The sequence below is a fragment of the Lytechinus pictus genome, chromosome 6 (assembly GCF_037042905.1).
Source record: "Lytechinus pictus isolate F3 Inbred chromosome 6, Lp3.0, whole genome shotgun sequence".
NCBI lineage: Eukaryota > Metazoa > Echinodermata > Echinoidea > Temnopleuroida > Toxopneustidae > Lytechinus > Lytechinus pictus.
This window is the reverse complement of record NC_087250.1, coordinates 9,026,127-9,048,234: the sequence shown is the minus strand read 5'-3', so window position 1 is coordinate 9,048,234 and position 22,108 is coordinate 9,026,127. Positions and strand designations below refer to the sequence as shown.

At 37.0% G+C, this 22,108-nt stretch overlaps 1 protein-coding gene across 1 annotated transcript; it reads left to right on the top strand.

The window, feature by feature from the left end:
- Window positions 1-9,519: 9,519 nt before the first annotated feature.
- Window positions 9,520-21,654, top strand: LOC129262980 (cornifelin homolog). Its single transcript, XM_054900935.2, has 5 exons — window positions 9,520-9,632; window positions 10,459-10,558; window positions 17,267-17,360; window positions 17,994-18,130; window positions 19,592-21,654. The coding sequence occupies exons 2-5, from the start codon at window positions 10,475-10,477 to the stop codon at window positions 19,697-19,699; spliced, it is 423 nt and encodes a 140-aa protein (XP_054756910.2). The 5' UTR covers window positions 9,520-9,632; window positions 10,459-10,474; the 3' UTR covers window positions 19,700-21,654.
- Window positions 21,655-22,108: the final 454 nt, after the last annotated feature.

Here is a 22,108-nt window from a genome sequence, read left to right as displayed (position 1 = left end):
TTCCTTTTCTTCCTCATAATTCTCCCTTTTCACCACTTGAAAATGCTAGGGACGATCACCTCGATGCCCAAACCCCCCCCCCCCCCCCTTATCGCCGGCCTTGGAATTGAACCTGGCGAGATTCAGGAAGTCAACCCCGTTTCCACGAAAACTGCTTTTTTTTAAATACATGCATGATTGAAAATAATTATTTTATCATTGTCTGTATCCTTTGCTTGACAAGAAACTATTCTCCATTTGTCAATGCATCAGCCTCTATTTAAATCATTTACATTCACCCGCACACACATGCACACACACACAAATGGATCACCTTTTAAACGATAACATTTCTCTACAGGAATCATCGTAGATGGCGTGGGACCAACGCAGTATCCCTGACATATTGACTCATTTCATTTCATTTATTCAATGCTTTTATTAAAGCATGTAACAATTTATATACACATACATATAAAGGGGTTTAGACATAGGAATAAAGAAAAAATATAAAACAAGTAATACAAATGTACAAATGAAATTATTAGGAGAGGCAGAAAGGCAGTGCCTTATATTGAAAGCCAATCACCATTAAGTTGAGTAAATGTGATTTTTTTTTTATTGTTGTTTAAAAGTACTATAGGAACAATCAATAAAAGACAGGTATATTTAAAGCATACACACATACATCAACATCGACACACATTATTCGTTATCAAACACCTGCATACACAAACGCAAATATATTCTTATTTACAATTTCAACCTGTTACATTTAAAGGTAGTTTTGTAATAAATAAGATTTCATTTTTCTTTTATAACTAGGCATATTCGGGAAAAAAAATACTCGAAAAAAAAATCATGAAATTTAAATTCGGAACAAATATAAGGTCATAGAGAGGGTAATGATAAAAAAAATGTTGATCAAGTCAGAGAAAAGTAAAAAATATATGAGATGACGAAAAAAGGTGAAAGTGACAAGAATAAGAACGATAGTGTTTATTTCGAGATTTTAGATGTTGCCATCAAAATTAATCATCCAGCGCAGTCCGCACAATCAAGTATAAAGCAATTCTCTGATTAGAAAATATCACGTAATTAATATTATGGGACATAAAGCATAAACAGCAACACACTGACAATGATGATGATGATATCACTGATGTAATGATTTAATAATTACTGATGTAATGATTTAATAATTACTGATGTAATTATTTAATGATTACTGATGTAATGATTTAATAATTACCATGATTACTGATGTAATAATTTAATAATTACTGATGTATTTTTTAAACATGAATCACACAAAGCATATGGAAAACAGTGATGGGATCTCCTTCTTTCTAATGTGTGTGTGAGGTTTTTTTTAAAATAAAGATTAATGTAATTAATCAGTCAATAGCCCCAAAGTAAATCAAAATTTAGGTTTATAAAACTAGATTTTTTTGCAAAATATATTATTAGAGCATTATTTTATTTACAGCGTGATCGTGAGTTCGAATTCAGAGTTGTTTCTTCCCCCTCACACACACACACACAAACATACGCACACGCACCATCCCAGGCACACACATACGCCCCTACACCATCACACACAAGCACACCCTCACACACAAGCACACTGTCTTGTTCAGCTGACAGTCCCCGTCCCTTTTCTCCTCTCTTTCTATCCCCCTCTCAAGTCTGTCGTTCTCTCTCCTGCATACACAGAGAAACACACTCACACACACTTGCAAGCACCTGCATTCTCTCAACCATCCTCACGTACGCCCACACCCTCAAGCCATTTTCCTTCTCTTTTATTCAAGCTCACTTCTGTTACTTATAACATGTATATCCTCCCCCTGTTGTCCATCCATATATACCCCTCCAGTGTCTTCTCCACACCCTCTCCTGACCATTTTATTCATACTCACTTGGTCCACAGGCAGTTGGTCTACTTTTCATATAATCTGACATGGGCTAAAAATACTGGCGTAAATATCGGGGGGGGGGGGGTCTAGGGGCCATGTCCCCCCCCCCCTCCCCTACAGATTTCAAGAAAATTAATGGAGAAAATAAAATAAAACGAATTAATGGCCAAAGGGGAAAATGTGGGTGGGTGCGTCGTGGTCCCGGGGGGGGGGGCCATTTACATTGACGAGTGGATACCATGCGCGACCCCAAAAACACGTAAAAATGGTGTCTTTTTCAAGATAGGGCACGTTACGTATGTAACGTAATAAGGGTGTCAAAAACACTAAAATAAGGAAAAAAAAGGATATCTTTATTCGCTAGGATAGCTACGTGTTTAGGGTCAAATTTGCGAGGGTATAGAAAATTAGGACTAAAATGTTTTATACAGGATGTACTGTTTGCCCCAACAGTCAACACTACGTGTTTAGAGTACGATTTACGCGAGGTGTGGGAGGTGCATGGGGCCGTACTAAACCAAATGATGTAGTTAAAGGTAAAACCTTACGACGACCGACGTCCGTGACATACAATTAAAATATCGCTGTACTTGTTTAGGGGTTCAGGGAATAATACTTGCCAAGAGTATCGTTTTGTTTCCAATACTTGTTAAGGGTATGGTTTCACACGCCAATACTTGTTAAGGGAATATGAAAAATACGTATTTAGGGTGCTTTTTGAGACCCCATGGTCGCGCATGGTATCCACTCGTCAATGGAAGTGCCCCCCCCCCTCCCCCGGGGTCGTGGTCTAGTGGTTCTGACTCTCACCTTTCTAACAGAGGGTCGTGAGTTCGAATCCTAGCCATGGCGTGTTTTCCTTCAGCAACAAATTTATCCACACTGTGCTGCACTCGACCCAGGCGAGGTAAATGGGTACCAGCAGGAAGTAATTCCTCAAAAAACTGTGCGCACCGGAATCGGTAGACTAGCTTATCCGGGGTAATATAAGAATGCCTTGAGCACCTAGCAAGGTGGGATACGTACGCTATACAAATCCTATATTATTATTTATTATTTGATATAAAGTTGAATAGTCCCTGATAGAACGAACCAAGTGTCCAAAAGTGTGTGCCGCAGTGTGTTCACCTTCACAGTGTTAAATTTTATCAGTGTGAATAATATTTTCACACAGCCCACTATGTAAACACACTGGGTGATTTCAAGTTCAGCGTTGACCTTTTGGTGTTGGTGTTAGGTCAATTTTTACGCGATTATAACACCAAACATAAAATGAAGATGGTCACAAAAAGTCACTCACTAGTTGTTGAAATGTCATTAATGTGATCTGGATCAGTTTTGCAAACTCTGAATAAGTTTTGGGGCTAGGGGAAGCAATCCAAATTTCAACACCAACATCAACACCAAGGCCAACACCGGACTTGAAATCACCCATTGTGATCACACTATGTTCTTTAGCATAGGTATGTCAAAATCAATCACAAAATTCATTTTTGTTCAAATAACAAAGGTAAAAAATTCCCTTGCTTGCTTCTCTCACTCGCACTTTTCGAACCCCCCCCCCCCCCTACATACGTCATTTCCCGTCCCCCTGAAAATGTTTGGCTCATTGCGCCAATGGTTAAACAGATTGGCCCGTATTCTGATAGCGTGGTTTAACTTAACCCTAGTCTAAGTGTGGTAATAAACTGCCATATTTAAACCTAGGTTCAAGTTTCGTATTCCGATAGCAAGGTTTAAGTTAACCCTGGTCTAAGTGTGGTAATAGATCCTCAAAAAGTTAACTCGCGCAGGGGGTAGTTTAAGCCTGGTTTAAATCAAACAATTCATGGCCAACACTTTTTTAGAATTTATACCTATATTGCATTTCGAGCTACTTCCTCAGTTTTTAACCGATTCTCATGAAATTTGGAACACACATTGGTCTCAAGGTAAGGAGGTGCAAGATTTTTTTTTGCTTTTTCAGAAATTGTGTTGCCATGGTAACAGTATATTATGGCCAAAATTTTGCCGTTTAAGATACTTCATCAGTTTTCTACCCATTCTCATGAAAGTTGGCTCACACATTGGATTTGAGGAGAAGATGTGCAAGACACATGTTTGCATGTGTCGGAAATTGTGTTGCCATGGTAACGTTATATTATGGCAAAAATTATGTATAAATCTTGTTGTTCCAACTATTTCCTCAGTTTTTAACCAATTCTCATGAAATTTTGCACAGACATTAGTCTTAATGTGAAGATGTGCAAAAATATTCTATGCCTAAAGTATATTTAAAAAAAATCACGTTGCAATGGTAACAACATAATATCGAAAATTAGGTGAAAAACTTGTGGTTTTAACTACTTTATAATTTTTCAACCATTTCTCATGATATTTGCCACAGACATAAGTCTTGAGGTGAAGATGTGCAAGACACATTTTTGCATGTGTCGGAATTTGTGTTGCCATGGTAACAGTATATTATGTAAAAATCTTGCAGTTCCAACTACTTCCTCAGTTTTTAACCTATTCTCATGAAATGTGGCACAAACATTAGTCTTGATGTGAAGATGTGCAAAAGAATTATATTTTATGCCTTTATAAAAAATCGTGTTGCCATGGTAACAAATAAAAAAGCAAAAATAAGATGAAAATCTTGTGATTTTAACTACTTTATCAGTTTCCAACTGGTCAATTCTCCTAAATATTTGGCACACACATTAGTCTTGAGTTGAAGATGTCTAAGACATATTTTTGCCTGTATCAGAAATCGTGTTGCCATGGTAACAACATATTATATAACGAAAATAAGGTGAAAATCTTGTACTTCGAACTCCTTCATCATTTTTCAAACAATGCTCATGAAATTTGGCACACACATTAGTCTTGAGTTGAAGATGTGCAAGACTATTTTTGTCTGTATCAGAAATCATGTTGCCAAGGTATTAAGAACATATAATATAATGAAATTAGGTGAAAATCTTGTGGTTCGAACCCCTTTATTAGTTTTTAACCAATTCTTATAAAAGTTGGCTCACAGGTTGATTTTGAGGTATAGATCTGCATGATATATATTGGAAAATGTGTTGCCATGGTAACTGCATATCAAATCAATAAAAGTGTAAACTGCATGATGTGGATTGAACTACTTCTTCATTTTATGACATTAGCCTATATGCTCATTAAATGTAGGTTTTGAGCAAAAATAATCTGCAAGAACATTTTATCATTCATCAAGATATGTGTTTGTATGGTAACTACATACGCCAAAATAAGATTACAGACAATTGTCAATGCTAACTTTTGTTTGGCTACATAGAGAACTACATGTAGGTGTGGGCTTAGTTCTATTTTTTTTTTTTGGGGGGGGGGGCTATACCTCTACTCTAGATCTCGAACTACAGTCCCTAGCTTTAGATCTAACCCTAGATCAAGATCCTTTAGTCCTAGAAATAATCCAATGCTAGATCCCTAGCCTACTTCCTTTTTCAGGCCTAACGTAAGATGCTTAGAAGTAGGCCTAGACTGGATCTAGCCTACATTAACTATTTTTAGATCTAGAATCTACATTGAGATAGAATCTACAAGCCTCTAGTCTAGATCTAGACCTATTATTAGGTCTATGTACACCTATATTGATATAGATCTAGTTCTAGATCTAGATAGGGTCTAACTTTTAGTCTAAGTCATTTAATTTAGATCTAGGCCTAGGTTAGAGAGATTTCTAGATCAAACAGTAGACTAGATCAGCCAGTTCTAAAGTTAGGGCTACCGGCTAGGCTAGAAATATAATCTAGAATGAATAGAAGAAAGCACAGGCTAGGCCGCCTAGATCTAAATTCTTATAAAATATAGGCCCTAGGCTAGACTGAGCTGTTGGTCTAGGTTTAGGCATGTTTTCTAGTCCTGGAAACCTAGATCTAAACAAGTCCCCAAAATGTATAAATTAAAACTCCTCCAAACAAACAGATGGACCTAAAAGTAACAGGAGTAGTCTACATGTCTAGACTCTAGGACTAGTCTAGATCTAACTTTAGGCGTAGTTGGAAAGCAATGCATAGCATTAGTAAAAGATCTAGCACTGTAGACAGGAATAACCGTCGTTTCTGGGGATTTATTTAAAAGTTTCTGACATTTACTGTCATATCACATTGGTGAGACTAGGCCAACGTAACGTTACAGTTAGACTGTCGGGTGCCGTACTCGTGCTTATAGCGGAACAACCAAAATAGAGTCGGAGACTGAAGCTTTTGGTCTAAGTCAGATCTATTCTAGACCTACATGTAGATCTAGATAGATCTATCCCTGTCCTAAGGCTAAAGCCTTGCTAAGTCCTGAATGTTCTAGGCCTACCCTCACAGAAATTTTCAAGCTAGCTTGCAACACGCTTGCAGCATGCTAGTAACTAGCATGCGGCTAGCGTAATAAGCGTGTAATAAATATGCGTGCAGAGTAATAGTTAAGCGATCTTTAGCGAGCAGAAACTGTTCGCTAGCATGCACTCGGATATCAAGCGAGCGCCCTGCTAGTTGCATGCTTCATGTACTTACCTGCATGCAGCACGCTTAAATTTCTGTAGGGGTAGACCAATACTAATATAGGTCTAACGTTAGTAGATCTAGGCCTATGTAGCTTCAGTCTCGGTTGCTCCACTACGGCACTAGACTTGTATTATTACAAAGTTATGTTTTGCTTCAGCCTAAGTTCAGGAAAGTAAAAAGTCAAAACAGTGTTCAATTCTCCTCCAAACAGACGGATGTTAGTTGTAGATCTTGGGCCTAGGCTAGATCTAGGCCTAATGTTTGACCCAAGACTAGTCTCAAGAGTTACAAAAGTTTTCCCTTAGGTCTACTTCAACTAAAGTTAGAATAAAGATGTCGAGAGGAATCTATTCAATTTAGTTTGTTACAAACAATACATGAAAAGTAATAAATGGGACTGATACACAAAAAAAACTGTGCATGTCACTCGGTTCGGGATTGAAATGTTTAGGTAATTAACAAAAATATAGATAATCTGAATAAAAAATCCTTACCATATACGGGTGATGAATGCTCTTCTTTTACTACAATAGTTGTAATTAGTTTCCATAAAATAAAAAAAATTAAGAAAAAACAACTTTATTAACATTTTTTCAACTTTGTTGCAGTCACCCCTGCAGCTGAAATTTACCCAAAAGTTGCAGGTCTTGATCAAAAGAGGCTGATTATTTCCACAAAAAATGTAAACCCGGGTTTAACCCAGGTTTAGTTAAACCTGCATGGGTATCAGAATACGAAAATAATTAAACTACACTTAGACCAGAGGTGAGGTTTGGAGGTTTAGTTAAACCAGGGTTAACTGTAGACTAGGGTTAAATTAATCCTACTATCAGAATACGGGCCATTGGGTCTAGTATCAATTTGGTGTACTTGTCGTATGGCCTTCACAACACATGATTTAATGTTTGGTTAGTCTAGTTCCTTTTTGTCTGGTTCCCACTTCATCTACTTATTGTCTCACATTTTCAAATTACAATTTCGTTAATAAATAGAGTATCTTATCATGAAGACTAAGTCAGGGGCGGACCCAGGATTTCCTGAAGGGGGGGGCATTACCAAACATAAAAGAGGTCTTCACTTGCTTTTGCGCGACTTTTTCCACTAACAAATCTTTTTTTATTGGTCTCAAGGAGGCAAGGGCATGGCCGTGGGAAGCGGGGGTGTTGGGGGTGCCGCGTGCAGTATTGTCCATAGGCAGAACCCCCCCCCCCCCCCTCCCCAGAAATTCTGATCGGTGTGACAAAATGGAGAAATGTAACCAAAATTATCTTAATTCTTTAGAGAAACCTTTTTCTTTGTTTTATTATTATTATTATTATGTTTGTTTTGCTTGTTAAATTTCTCGCAGCACATATACATTTCTCACAGCAAATATAACCTTCGTTTTGGAGTTAAACTTTTTATCTCTCTCTTTTCTTGTCAAATTGACATCACAGCACCCAAGTCCAAATATCGTTCCCAGGGCCCTGAGCAAGGGTCGGATGTGCCTCCTCTTGGATCCGCCACTGGAGTTAATGTTGTTAGACGAAGTGGATACTGGACGAGATGGGTATAGCCTAAATGGGACTTAGATGAAATAGTAAATAGACTAGCGATGAGACCAAAATATCATACGACAAATTGATTGCAAAAGTGGTTTAGTGCATCAGACTGGAATTAGACCAAACGGGTAGAACACAGAATAGACGAAAATGGCAATTTACTTCAATTTTACTTGACATTTAGCACCATCAGAACTGTAATATCATGTGTGAACGTATATTATTATTCTACATGCACTAGATCGCAGCTAGCGAATATTGATCATTCTTTCCCCTTAAATTTTAATTTCCCACCGATCAATCAAATACAAATATTTGCATAATATAGGAGTTTTTTTTCCTATACAAAAACACACCGGCACAGACAGGCACACATAAAATAATACAACCGGAACATAACAATGGCATACATCAGTCTATAATGCATTGTATATTACTCGAAAATATGCGCTGGTAGTTTCGTTTTGCGAAAAGCTGAGAAATGGGTTCAAAGGAGTAGTATGCATGCAACCAGCTAACTATAAACATGATAGAATGTCGAACGTTGAGAAGGCTATATTATTAAGTTCGCATTTTTTATATTTAGCTTGAGTGATAAACAGAGACATGTAGGATAGGCAAAAGATGTACTACTTCATCTGTTCATCGTGAAATTCGTAAGGACAAAATAAATTATGAAGCAGTATCCGGGGCACCTAAAATATTCATGGGTAAAACACTCTTTCTTTGATTTTTACATTTTGTGAAGCTTGGGGATGATAATAATTATCAGGTTATAATTTATTTGATACGACGTGATATATAAGACACCATCATTAACATGTACACCTTAATAAATTACTATTATTAACCCTTAGCGTGCCGGGGACACATTTTCGTGCAAAATTGTACATGTTATCTATACAATCGTAATAATTCTCTTTTTTTTTCTCTCTCTCTAATTATCGCAGTACTGCCAATTTAACTTCCAAGTCATTCACACCAAGCATGGCTTTTCCATACTTTCTTTAAATCATTATTTGAAAAAACTATTTACACTGTAATGTTTCCCAAATTTAGGGGGGTGAAAGTGGCTTCCAAGTTTGTTTTGAACTGTGCGTCCCAAGAAAATTAAATGCAATGAAATATTCGAGCATCCTCTCAAATGTTCTGAGATAAAATATGCCATTTGATATTTGGGGGAAAATGTAAAGTAAAATGGAAAGTCACAATTAATTGATCAATAAGATCAATACAATAGCTAAAAAAACATAACTATGCAAATCAAAATGGGTTAATGTCATTGTTAATAATTTTCAATATCATGAGTAAATGCTCCAACACGAAATGAGATCAATGTTATATTCTTAACTCACAATACCGGGGATATTATATTCCTTAATTTAGCCGCTTAGCTGTATTATTAATTTTAAAAAATGTGTCTTCACTTGATGGCGAAACACGAATGAATGAAACGCATTCCATGTCCTCATTTTACGCGTCAACTCTGAAAAGCAAAACTAGGCACGCCACGCCCATTTTGATAATACTTTGCTGTTGATATTTAACTCGGTGCGCACGGCTCACAAGTCCGTCGCAAATGAAACACCCGCCATATTCCTACCAGTTGCGCTTTCGCTTTGGAAATAAACATCCACTCCTGGTCCTCCTAAATTCATCTTCGTGGATAGGTGAGTATAAAGTCATGTATTGCTGTCGAAATGTTCATTTTACGACATTAGTAAGTTTAGTCTAATTTCTAAGGTAACGGGTGCACTGAAGGATATTTTTTTTAATTAATCAACAACAACAAAATGCAGGAGAGATTGGTTAAATTTTTACCTATATGATATTTAATGTGCCCGTGAACAATAAGCCAGTTCACGGTTAGCTCATGATCAACTTTTCTCAAATGACCTTTGTAATTTTTCATTAGGATAAGCACTATCATTTTCAAATGTAGATGTTGCGTAAGCTTTACCGGTAGAGTATTCAAATTCTAAGAACAAAAGGCATGTATATAGACCAGGTGACTAGAATAGCAGAAGCGGATCTAGAGGGGGGGGTTGGGGGGTTGCAACCCCCCCCCCCCCCCAAAAAAAAAAAAAAAATCCGGGGACCATTTTTTAAAATCTTATCTTTTTTTTTTAACTTGTAATTTTAGAAAACGCCATTTTCACACACAGATTTTCAAAAATTTTCCCTACTGTGGGAGGGGGGACACCCCCCTCCCACACCCTCCCCCCTCGCTCGCTCCGCTCGCTTGGACTCGGTCGCTACGCTCCCTCGCATACCACCCCAACCCCCCCCCTTTATAAAAAGCTGGATCCGCCCCTGAATAGTAGTAGTAATAGTAGTAGTAGTAGTAGCAGTAGTATTACTAGTACAAGTACTATCGCCGACCGCATCATCATTATCTTTATTGTTTTATTCTAATTATTATTATTATTATCATTATCATTATTATATTCAGGTATTATATTGGTCTAACCTTAATCTTAACTATATTATCTATAGAGAGTGAGTGATCAAAATGCAGGCATATCCTCAAGGCCAACAACCGGTGCTTAACCAGCCAACTGTGACGGTACAGCCAGCAGCACAGACAGTCATTCAGGTTAGTTTCAAAACATTTTTATATCTTTTAGTTAAACAACCATGTTTTCGTCAACCCAACCCATACTTAACCAACCAGCCTTTCCTCAAGCCCAAACCCGTGGTTAACCAAGCAGGTTCTATCTTCAAGGCCGACCCAAAGTATACAAATTACTGGTGCGGTCCACCCAGCCCAGCAGACAGTCGTTACACTGCAAAAACTCCGGTGTTGATTTAACACCAGACCGGAATCTATCGTGTCCACACCCGGGGGGGCCACTTACATTGACGAGTGGATACCATGCGCGACCAAAAAAACACGTAAAAAGGATGTCTTTTTCAAGATAGGGCACGTTACGTACGTAACGTGATAAGGGTGTCAAAAACACAAAAATATTGAAAAAAGGGTATCTATTTCGCTCGGAAATATACGTGTTTAGGGTCAAATATGCGGGGATGATAAAACAAAATCAAACTTATATAAAGGATGTCCTTTTTGCCCCAACACTACGTGTTTAGAGTCCGATTTGCGCGAGGTGTGGACTGGGGCCGTACTAAACCAAAATAATGGTGTCTAAAGGTAAAACCGATCGACGACCGACGGACCCGTGACATAATAAAATATCTCTGTACTTGTTTAGGGGTTCATTTCAGGGATACTTGCTAAGAGTATCGTTTTGTTTCCAATACTTGTTAAGGGGTGCATTTTCAGAATATGGAAAATACATTGCTGTACGTACTTGTTTAGGGGCTCAGTTCTGGGAGTACTTGCCAATAGTATATGTTTCCAATACTTGTTAAGGGTAGGGTTTCACACGCCAATACTTGTTAAGGGGTCCATTTTCAGAATATGGAAAATACGTGTTTAGGGTGCTTTTCAAGACTTCGTGGTCGCGCATGGTATCCACTCGTCAATGGAAGTGGCCCCCCCGGGTGTCCACACCAGAGAAGTATTGAAACAACACCAGTTTGGAATCAAACCGATGCTGTTTTAATACTAATTGGTGTTGTATAAACAAGCTCGTGTTAGACCAAAACGAAACTGGTGTTGTTTAACACTTCTCTGGTGTGTTCATATATAGATTCCGGGCTGGTGTCAGAACACCACCAGAGTTTTTGCAGTGAATGGTTAGTTTCCAAATAAATAATATAGTATATCTACCAGCCTTTTACTCAATTAAGGCCAATCCATACAACCAGGCTTTCCATCAAGACCAATTAACCCGGCTTATGCTTGAAGCAATAATTTTTTGCTCAAGCCCAACCTGCATTTGACCAACCAGGCTTTCCCTCAAGCCCAACCTGTGATTAACCAACCAGGCCCACCATCAAGGCCAACCAACTGCGGCAGTCAAACCAGTCCAGACAGTCATTCAGTTTGATTTTCACATAGTTTTCTTCATAAATTCAGGGTCTATTTTAAAAATGCGCTTTCTTCATGCTATTTTTTGGCAGGAATTTCTGCATTTATTATAACTATGATTAAATATACTTTGAGTGAAATATAGCGACGTCCCAATGAAGTACCACTAATGGGCATAGGCGGGGGACGTGTCCCCCCCCCCTAAATTTGAGGAGGGGGGACGATCCCCCTAAAAGTTTTGTTGAAAACTATTTTTTTCTTTTTTTTTTTGCTTGTCAATTTTTTTTCACACGTCCCCCCCCCAAATTTTTTTTTGATAACCTTTTTTGTTTGCTTGTCAAAAAAATTTGATGGTCCCCCCCCCCTAAAATTTTTGGCTACCGCCGCCAATGCTAATGGGTATTTGCTGCACATCCCATAGTGATACCATTTTTTTTGGGGGGGGAGGCTTGTAAAAAAAATTCTTGGACAAAATTACCTCCAATTTGTAGTAAATCTTGCTTGTCAAATTATTCCTGACAGAAATCAACTCTTTTTGTGGGCTTCTTACTCTACTCTATCCAAAAAATGCCCCCCCCCCCCCCCGGAAAATCCTGCATTCGCCCCTGACATCAACGTAGAAATTTCTTCCTTTTTAAATGCATAAAATTACGATAACATGAGGCTTAAATTCTCATTTTAACAAAATGCAGAATAAGGACTACAGTAGAACAGTGTAGTCCTTAACATTCCCCGTCAGAAATTTATATTTGTATTACTTCGAAAAGTCAATTTACTCATAAACTTCCCAGTGGCAACTATCAGGATAACCAAACAAATGAAAATTAATTTATTGATATGTTTTCATAAACCCACCAGAGAAATACGGTTCAGTCACGTCAGAAAAAAATACATGCGGGTTGATACCATAAAGGGAAGGGCAGTGGGGGTGGGGGTGACATGCATCCACAGTGATTTTGTCAAGTATTAAAAGATAACAAAAGAAAAACGAAAAGAGGGAGAAAGAAACATAAGATTTAACAGGAAAAGATTGAAACAAATGTTGAGTCTATTAATTCTACTAATATAATCCTCCTTTGTAAAAAAAAAATATATATAGAAATATGGCGTTATCTAAGATCGTAATGCCCCCCCCCCCTATCAAAATTTCATGATGCCGTCCCTTTATATGCGATATGTGCCACTGGCGGCTGGAGGGCATGAATTTATCTATTTATTACCACTTCTTTTTATTCTGTACAAGTGGCATGAAAAAGCAGGTATCATGATACCAACGAGTATTGGTGAGTGCGGGGCCCCGTCTTGCAGAGAGTTGCGATTGATCCGATCAATCCCAACTTTCTGGCAATCCACTAAATGTCCTATTTTTTCTACATAGTTTTGCTACATGGTTTCTCCATAGTTGCGGTTGATCGGATCAATCGTAACTCTTTGTAAGACGGGGCCTAGTAAGGGTAATCTTCAGACACACCCTAAAGACCGTGGAAACCAATTAACCCTACACCAACCCATGATATTGCATTGTAAATCACATAATATCTTTGATCGATCTGGAGTCCGCCTCCGCAGTATGACTGCGCCACAATCGAAATGCGATGATTACTGAGATCCATGAATGTAAATAGATTATGTGGTGTTTATAATAATAATAATAATACTAATAATAAAGGTATATTTACCCAGGGTAGCCACTTCAGTTCCGAAAACTGTTCTCCCAGCGGGCACCTGCTATTATTACCCGGCTAAGCTAGGCTACCTATTCGGTGCACACATCTTTTTTGAGGAATTACTTCCTGCCGGTACCCATTTACCTCACCTGGGTCGAGTGCAGCACACTCCTTGCTGAAGGAAATTACGCCATGGCTGGGATTTGAACCCTCGACCTCTGTTTCAAAGTCCGGAGACTAATCCACTGGGCCACGACGCCACGACGCCACGACGTGTTTGTGGTATCCGTGGCAACCCCGTTTCCATGGAGATCCAAAATGAATAAAATGGAGGAGGGTATGATGCTAAGTGGGATAAACGGTTAGAGATGATGAGACACGGATATCAATACCTAAAGGTTCTTTCAACCATTCTCGTATTACGTTGTCAACAAAACTGCAGATGAAGGAAATTTACAAAAAGCAAGTTATTAAAGGCACAGGGGAACATTAAGTTGACCTTAAAACATAAGCTCCAAGGCCCTTCTTTCTCACTTTTGACTCTGATTTGCTATCAAAATAAAGCCTAGAAAAAAAATCGCTCTTGAAAATCATTGATTGGTGCTTCAGAATAGTGAAAAATAAAAAGGCCAAAGCCCCGTAACACAACGCTTAGCAATGATCGTTGGAACATTTTTTTTTTCTTCCATTGATTGCATTGGCTACAATGGACAATTAATCGTGAAATTCAAGCGTAGGATTGATCGCTAATCTTTGTACAACGGAGCCCAGAAGTACCATCTTAATTTCTTCCAATTTCCATGAAATCATGTATTATATTTTCTCCCCAAGAGATGAAATAGATCACGAATTTGCAGTAATAATAATGATAATAATAATATGTCAAGTTATGTAGCGCACTTTGCGTGATGTTTGGTATCATAACATTTCTCCGGAAGTAGCTAAGGCGTCGTGTAGGCGCCAAAGCGGTCAAGGAATAAATCCGACCGAGTACCCATTCACCTCACCTGGGTCGAGTACAGCATGATGTGGATCTATTTCTTGCTGAAGGAAAATACACCATGGTTGGGATTCGAACCCTCGGCACTCCGTTTCAAAGTTGGGAGACTAATCAATCGCCACAACGCTCCTCAGTCACTAATGTATTGAACGTGTCTGCACGAAGTTCTCTTTTTATTTTCTTTCTCTCTGGGTGTGTTTTTTCATCCATACGAACAATTTTATTACAAAAAATCAAATTTCAGTATTTTCTTAAATAAATTCAAGTTCAATTACAGTCCAATTTATTTATTTCTCACCAATATAAAAAAAAACAATATACAATAGGTACAAGAATGAAAATTACATGTAAAAGAGAAAAAGGAAAACTATTGAAAAGTTCATAAGAACTTGTGAGTTGTAGCTCCTCGTAAAACAAGAAAAAAATTCATATGAAAATCAAATGAAAAATATACACACAGCATCAGCAATCACCAGCATACATACAAGGGGGACGGGGGACAGTCGGGGAAAGTGTGGAATTAGGCAGAAAAAGTTTTTAATATTCACTTTATACAAGTTTTTTAACATGGCTTTAAATGAAGTTAATGTAGTAAAGATTGTTCCATATACGAGGACCACGATGCCTTAATGAATTAAGTAGAATTTGGGTTTTAACTTTTTTAAGGATAATGAAATTTATTGCTTGACCGAGTATCATGAGAATGAACTGAACGATTTATGAGAAACATCTGGGAGATGTTAGAAGGGATTATGTTGCTAACTGGTCGGAACAATACAGATGCAAGCTGCAATTTATGAATGTCATATATAAATAAAGGTCGTGAATGAGATCTAAAAGGTGAATTCGTACATATTAGAATTTTCTTATGCAATTTATGAAAGGGTTCCAATGTTGTTTTTCCAGTATTTGCTCAAACAATATTGCAATGTTGGAGATAAGGTAAGGTAAGACTATTATAAATCGTAAACAACTCTTTCTGTGGCAAAAAGCTATTTAGTTTAAAAAGAATACCAGTATTTTTGCAATTTTATTGGATATAATAGACCGATGGTTGTTATAGGATAATGAGTCATCTAAAGTAATTCCAAGAAATTTTGTAGTTGTCGAAGTACTCAAAGGGATTCCATGCATGAATATATTAACATCTGAAATACAATGTTTAATATGATCTTTACTAAAATACATAAAGGTTGTCTTTTCATAAGTTATTACTTATTCATTGGCTTGGAACCCATTCGTAATCTCAATTAATTCTTCATTTGTATTTTTCACAAGAATATCAAAGTCAAAATTGGAAGCAATTAAGTTTGTGTCATCTGCAAAGAGGACAAAATGAAAAAAAAAATAGTAACATTGCATAAATCATTGATATATATATTAAAACAAGAGAGGGCCCAGTGTGGAGCCCTGGGGGACTCCACACCGTCGATCCATTTTTCAGATTGGGGGGGGGCGAAATCATTAACGTTCCAAAGGCGCTCGATCGTACAAAACACCCACCCACCCACACACACACACACACCCACACACACACACACACACACACACATACATATATATATATGTATATTATATATACACACACACACACACACACACACACATATATATATATATATATATATATATATATATATGTATATATCTATATATATGTATGACTCATGAGACACAGACACGTATCTCACTACACAGATAGTACGAGTGCCGAGAGTGAGCTCAAATTTCTTTATATTCTGAGCTGAAAACTTGATATTCTAAGCATTTTTGGTACCAATGATTAAGATTTGTATCTAAAAGAGAATAGATGCGAGCGCGAAGCGCGAGCTGAAAATTTTGATATTTCGTTCTGAAAAAAATACAGTTTACTGGACGTTTTTGATAAAGAACAAGCTATATATCCAAGAAAAGATGATTGCAAATTGAAGCAGTTCTTTTGAGGCTTAGAACTGAAAATGGGACATTTACATTCACCAATTTAATCATGAAAAGTATGGGTTTTTGCTACAGAAATGATGCGAGCGCGAAGCGCGAGCTGAAAATTTTTATATTCCAATCTGAAAAGCGGACATTTTGAGCACGATTTTAAATAAAGATCGAGTTGTGTATCTCAATCTCGCTTGCTGAACATTACAATCTTGTTTTTTTTAATGCATATCCGGAATTAATGGGGGGGCAAAATGATATGTTTGCCCCCCCCCCCATATTTTCATTGGTGGGGCGATCGCCCCCCTGCCCCCCCCCCCCCCCCCCCAGGATCGACGCCTCTGGCTCTCATGATGAAAGACAGCATTTTTATATGCAGTATAATTGAAACGATCAGATAAATAATCCTTAAACCACTTAAACGCAACACCGCGTATACCAAAATTATAAAGTTTAGAAAGTAAAATATTGTAATTAATTACCTCAAACGCTTTACTAAGATCAAGAAATATACCAAATTAATGTAAGTTTTTATCCATATTATTAAGGAGATGATCCTGGAGGTCAATAAGTGCCATATCACAAGATGAATTTGATCTGAAACCGTATGGGAATCGTTCAAAAGGTTGTTATTATTAATATGACTTACAGTAAATAAAGTAAATAAATCAATATCAATATTTTAATTTGCCTACTGTGAATGATAAAAATGAATAAAAAACAATAACAAATGAATAATTGAATCATGAATTTATTGTTACGTCAAACTAGGTGACTCAAGTGATTGGCAATCCCATGATGCCTCGCGGGCCAGCACGTGACTGGACTACGGAGTTGTTCGCATGCTGTGACGATATGACCATTTGTAAGTCGTTGTCGAAAGTCATACCTCACCCCCCCCCCCCCCCACTTTCATTTCCTACGATTTTTTTTTTGTCCCCTAATTATCGTTTAATACCACAGAATGTGAAGTCTCTGAATAAGGTTAAATTTCTTCACATTGTGTATTTTTTTTAAATCTCACCTCATCTCACATCTTTCCTAAAGCTGTTAAGAGCGACCGGTGAACCTTTCTTATGCGTTGATTCATCGCCAATGAACCATTCACAACCGTACAAGAAGGATCACTAGTCGTTCTTGAAGTCGCTCTAAACTTACGGACAGCTTTATGAAACACACACCAGAAACCTTGTTAATGATTATAAGCGTAAGAATTATCACAATAAGCAAGTTGACGAACTTAATGATTGTCGCAAATTATTTTAGCTTTACGATTCTTTTTTTGTGAATATTCATGATGTGTAGTCTGCAATTAGCATAATGATGACAATTATAATAAATAAATTGTAATAAAGGTCATTTTAATAATGAAAGTTTGTCACGGTAATAAGATAAATAGGACAGGTCAATACCTCATTTAAAAAATAGTAATATAGTTACATCTACGGCTATCTACGGTGAGAAAAAAACACTTTTGGATCTCTGTTGTATGTTGTAGGTCTGTGTGCGATATGTGTGCCCAGTTATCCTTGCATGCTGGCCGCGGATATGGATGAGTCCTGTTGCGTGCCTATGTGCATCCCGTCCGCTCTCATCTCCATGCGTGCAGTTGTACGTTCACGCCACAACATCAATGTAAGTTATCTTTGAATTCAGGCTCTTTGATAACTTCCCGAGTGTGAAATTATATATGTTTTTCATTTATTTTTTCATTGAAATAAATCATCCAAAATCACAATGTACAAAGTTTCTACGGGATTGAAAACACAAAATAAAGGAACATGACAAATATAACAGATAACATTTAAACGAAAACGGGTTTTCAAGAGGGAAGCCCCGAGACAATAAAAAGACCAACCTACGGGGGGCATGGTGGTGGGCATTTACAACAGGAGCATAATGAAATTCGGGAGTGAGCGAGGACAAGTAACTGAGTGAAAATATAGTTGTCACCTGTCTGACTACAAGCTTGTTTTCACAGCATTTACACGCAGAAATTCAAGGAGAATAATTAAAAATTGTTTATGCAATAGAATTGCTCCCGCCCCTTCCTATCAATAATCAAATTTTGGTGGCGCCCCTCAAACAAAAAATCAATACACCTGTGGCTTTGATGTTTATTATATCAGAATCTTTGTTTGTTTTGATTCGTGTTTTTTTTTTGGTTTATTTATTTTTGTCGCTGTTGTCTTCGGTGGATGTGTATGTTTGTCTTCTTTAATTTGCTTTTGGTTTCGTTCTCTTTTAATTTCCGGGGAGGTTTTAAAGGGAATCATTATCCAATACAATGACTCCATTATAATACTATCGTGGAGTGTTAATTTTTTATTTAATATTGGTTTAAACTTTCAACAAGCTACAAAAATCGGGTGGTATAGTTTGTGGCATTTGGAAGTCCATAACATAAGAGTCCAAGCACTACTGAATACCATTTCAGACTAGAAATGACATCAAATGGTCATCCAAGGTTTCAGTATATTTTTATATTAGTTAAAACTATTATAATCAAAGTAAAACGGAAATTCAGGATGATTTTATAACAGGTTCTTAATAATAATAATAATTAATAATTAACATCATTTATATAGCGCTTATCACAAAGAATGTCTCTAAGCGCTTAAGGAAAATACATAGGAAGACAAGAAATGTCAGCTAAAATCAAATTATACATGTTAACAGTTGAAAGTAGACAGTTGAAGCCGCATATGCTAAGGATGATCTATTTAACGAAAAGATGAGTTTTTAACATAGATTTTCCGTTTTTTATTCTCTTCTTCTTGAAATAGTATTTAGAGTCCTTTAATGTTTAACTCTTCAAATTTATGAGATAGTACATTATGTGCAGTCCTCGTAAAATAACTTCAATAACCTAAAGCTATACATTGTGCTAACGATTGTGATGAATTATAACATAATGGTGTTCATATTCGTTTATCTCCAATATGCAAATGAGTGTAATTTATATTGTAAAATTATATTTGGAATCGGTTTTCAAAGTAAAATAAAACCCTGTTAAAGGGGGAAAAAAAATCAGATATAATTTGACATTAGATTCCTCTATCTATACTATTCCCCGGGTTATATCTCCATATACAGGGCAACCTGATGAACGACTGTGTTTGCATGACCTTCTGTGGCTATTGCGCCACCTGCCAGCTGGCACGCGAAGTGCAGATGGTCAAGAATGGACGCGCTATCCCATAAACGTCTATTGTGACGTCACGATCGCTTCACGAGGCTACGAAAGAGACGCGAGGAAAGGGGGTGGGGGGAGGGTGATAGCATCTTGTGGAATTCCAAATTGATTTAATGCCATTCACTTCACGTTCTTTCACTTTTTTAATAATTGTGCCTTTTATTTTCCACAAGTCTCGTAAGTATTCACATGTTGGTTCCATCGACAAAGATGTCAACTGACCCCTTTGTAGACATTTTATCATTTTTAAATCGCGGGTTTTAATGCCCCTTTCTATCATAATTGTACTATTCTTGTGTCTATTGGAAGTTCAGAATACTCTGACTTATACTCCTAAAGCCCTCTTTTCTTATGGGGGGTATCCTATCTAAAAGGGTAAAGGCATGGCACAGTAATTGTTGTATAAAGATGAAATTCCGGGGGGAACACTACTGGAAGTTTATTCCTATACCGCACCGTAATGTGTTTCAGAGTGTGTGTTTGTGGTGGGGTTTTGTGTATAAAGGGGATATGTGTTATTTCCTTATGGAGTTGACTTCCAGATGGCTGATTCTTTTCAGCTTGATATAAACTCATTCAGTGATCGTGGTTAATACACTTTTGCACTATTCGCGGTGCACCATGAGATTTTGTCTAAAAAACATGCAAACGGTGATTATCCTTTGTAATTCGCAGACCGTACCAACTCGTTACCAATTTGGTATAATAACTGAAATTTGGGGATCTTTTATTACTTATCCAACCATGGATTATGTCAATGTTCAATGCCGAACTTTCCGCCAGAGAAGAAGGTACAAAGTTCAGTTGTCTATATGGTCTGTGCTTTACTGAAATGGTTTGGGGGAAATGTTTACAAAAAATTATAAATTATGTTAATGGTTTGACAATTTTTTTTTTTTTTTGGGGGGGGGAGGTCCACTTCAGAAATATATTATATATATACATATATTTGTACATTTATACGGAAGGTTGTATTAGCAGAGTTGTAGCATCGACTATGTCCATTTATGTACTAATACCAAATGGCATAAGATTACAGAAGAAATAAGTTGGCAACTGTTGGAACATAATATGTCTACTAGTTATTGAAAAGATAAGTTTGGTTACACTGAAAGAAATATTTGATTAAAGGATATATTTAGTAATAATTGGGAGGCTTAAAATTACCACTTATGTAAATAATGCCTAGGGACATAAGATTATAAATAAGTAGCACAATTCAAAAAAAATTGCCTAAATCTTACTTAAATGTTGGCAACTGATTGGTTTGGTAACATTGACACATTGGATTTTTCTTTCATAATTCCTATAGAACTTCAATATTATTATGTAGCTTAATTAAATGTTACCAAAATGCTGCGTTTGCGTTAATTTTTACATGTATCATGACAGATTAGATATCGATTGGATATCGATTATGTATCGCTTTATCTCTTTATTTGAAGTGATTATAGTCGGGTTCTTATAATCAGTTGTATCTAGTGTTTTGTGAGTTTCCAGGTTTTTATAGTATATCGCTCGTAATCAAAATCCAAGTTTGATGTAGTATATCGAGAGACAGCTAAAGCATTTTAAAAGTTTGCAACCCTTCTTTCTGTTTATTGATTTTTATATAGCTCTTTCTAGAAAGAGAATTCTTAGTTTTGGGGGTAAAACAAGGGACATGAAATTTCGGAGAAAGGTGGTAAAAACTAATATTGAAGAACAGAATATCACTGCAAGGCTGTCAGACCAGGAGGCCGATTTTTAACAATTCAATTGGGCAAGTGTAGTTTAGACTGTTCTTTTATTTGAAAAAGTCCCCCAATATTGGTGATACTGAATTGTAATTAGAACAACATTTTCTTGTGTCATGTATGAGTGGATATAAAACTGAAATTTATTTCTATTTTAATATACAACGCTGAAACTAAGAGGCTTTTTATTTAGAATTTAATAAAATGCTAATAATTTAGCAAGCATATTTCTTGTTATGTCTCTTGCATTTTCTTTTCTCTTTTTTTTTACATGTCCTACAGGATAAACGCAGTGGCACACAGTGAGTTCACCGTGTGTTCGCGGTGTGTTCATTGTGTTTACTATGTGTTCACAGTGAGTGTGTTCAGTGTGTTTATAGTGTGTTCGCAGTGTATTACAGCATGGCTACAGTGTCTTTACGGTGTGTTCAGTGTGTTTACAGTGTGTGCAGTGTATTTACTATGTGTTCAGCGTGTTCACAGTCTGTTCACAGTATTTTCACGGTGTGTTCAGTGTGTTTACACGGTGTTCACGGTGTGGTCAGTGTGTTCACACTGTATTTACTGTTTGTTTCATGTGTGACTACAATGTATTTATTGTGTTTTTACAGTTTGATCACCATGTGTTAACCGTGCATTTAAAGTGTTTTCTGTGTCTTTAGACTGTGTTCAGTGTGTTTA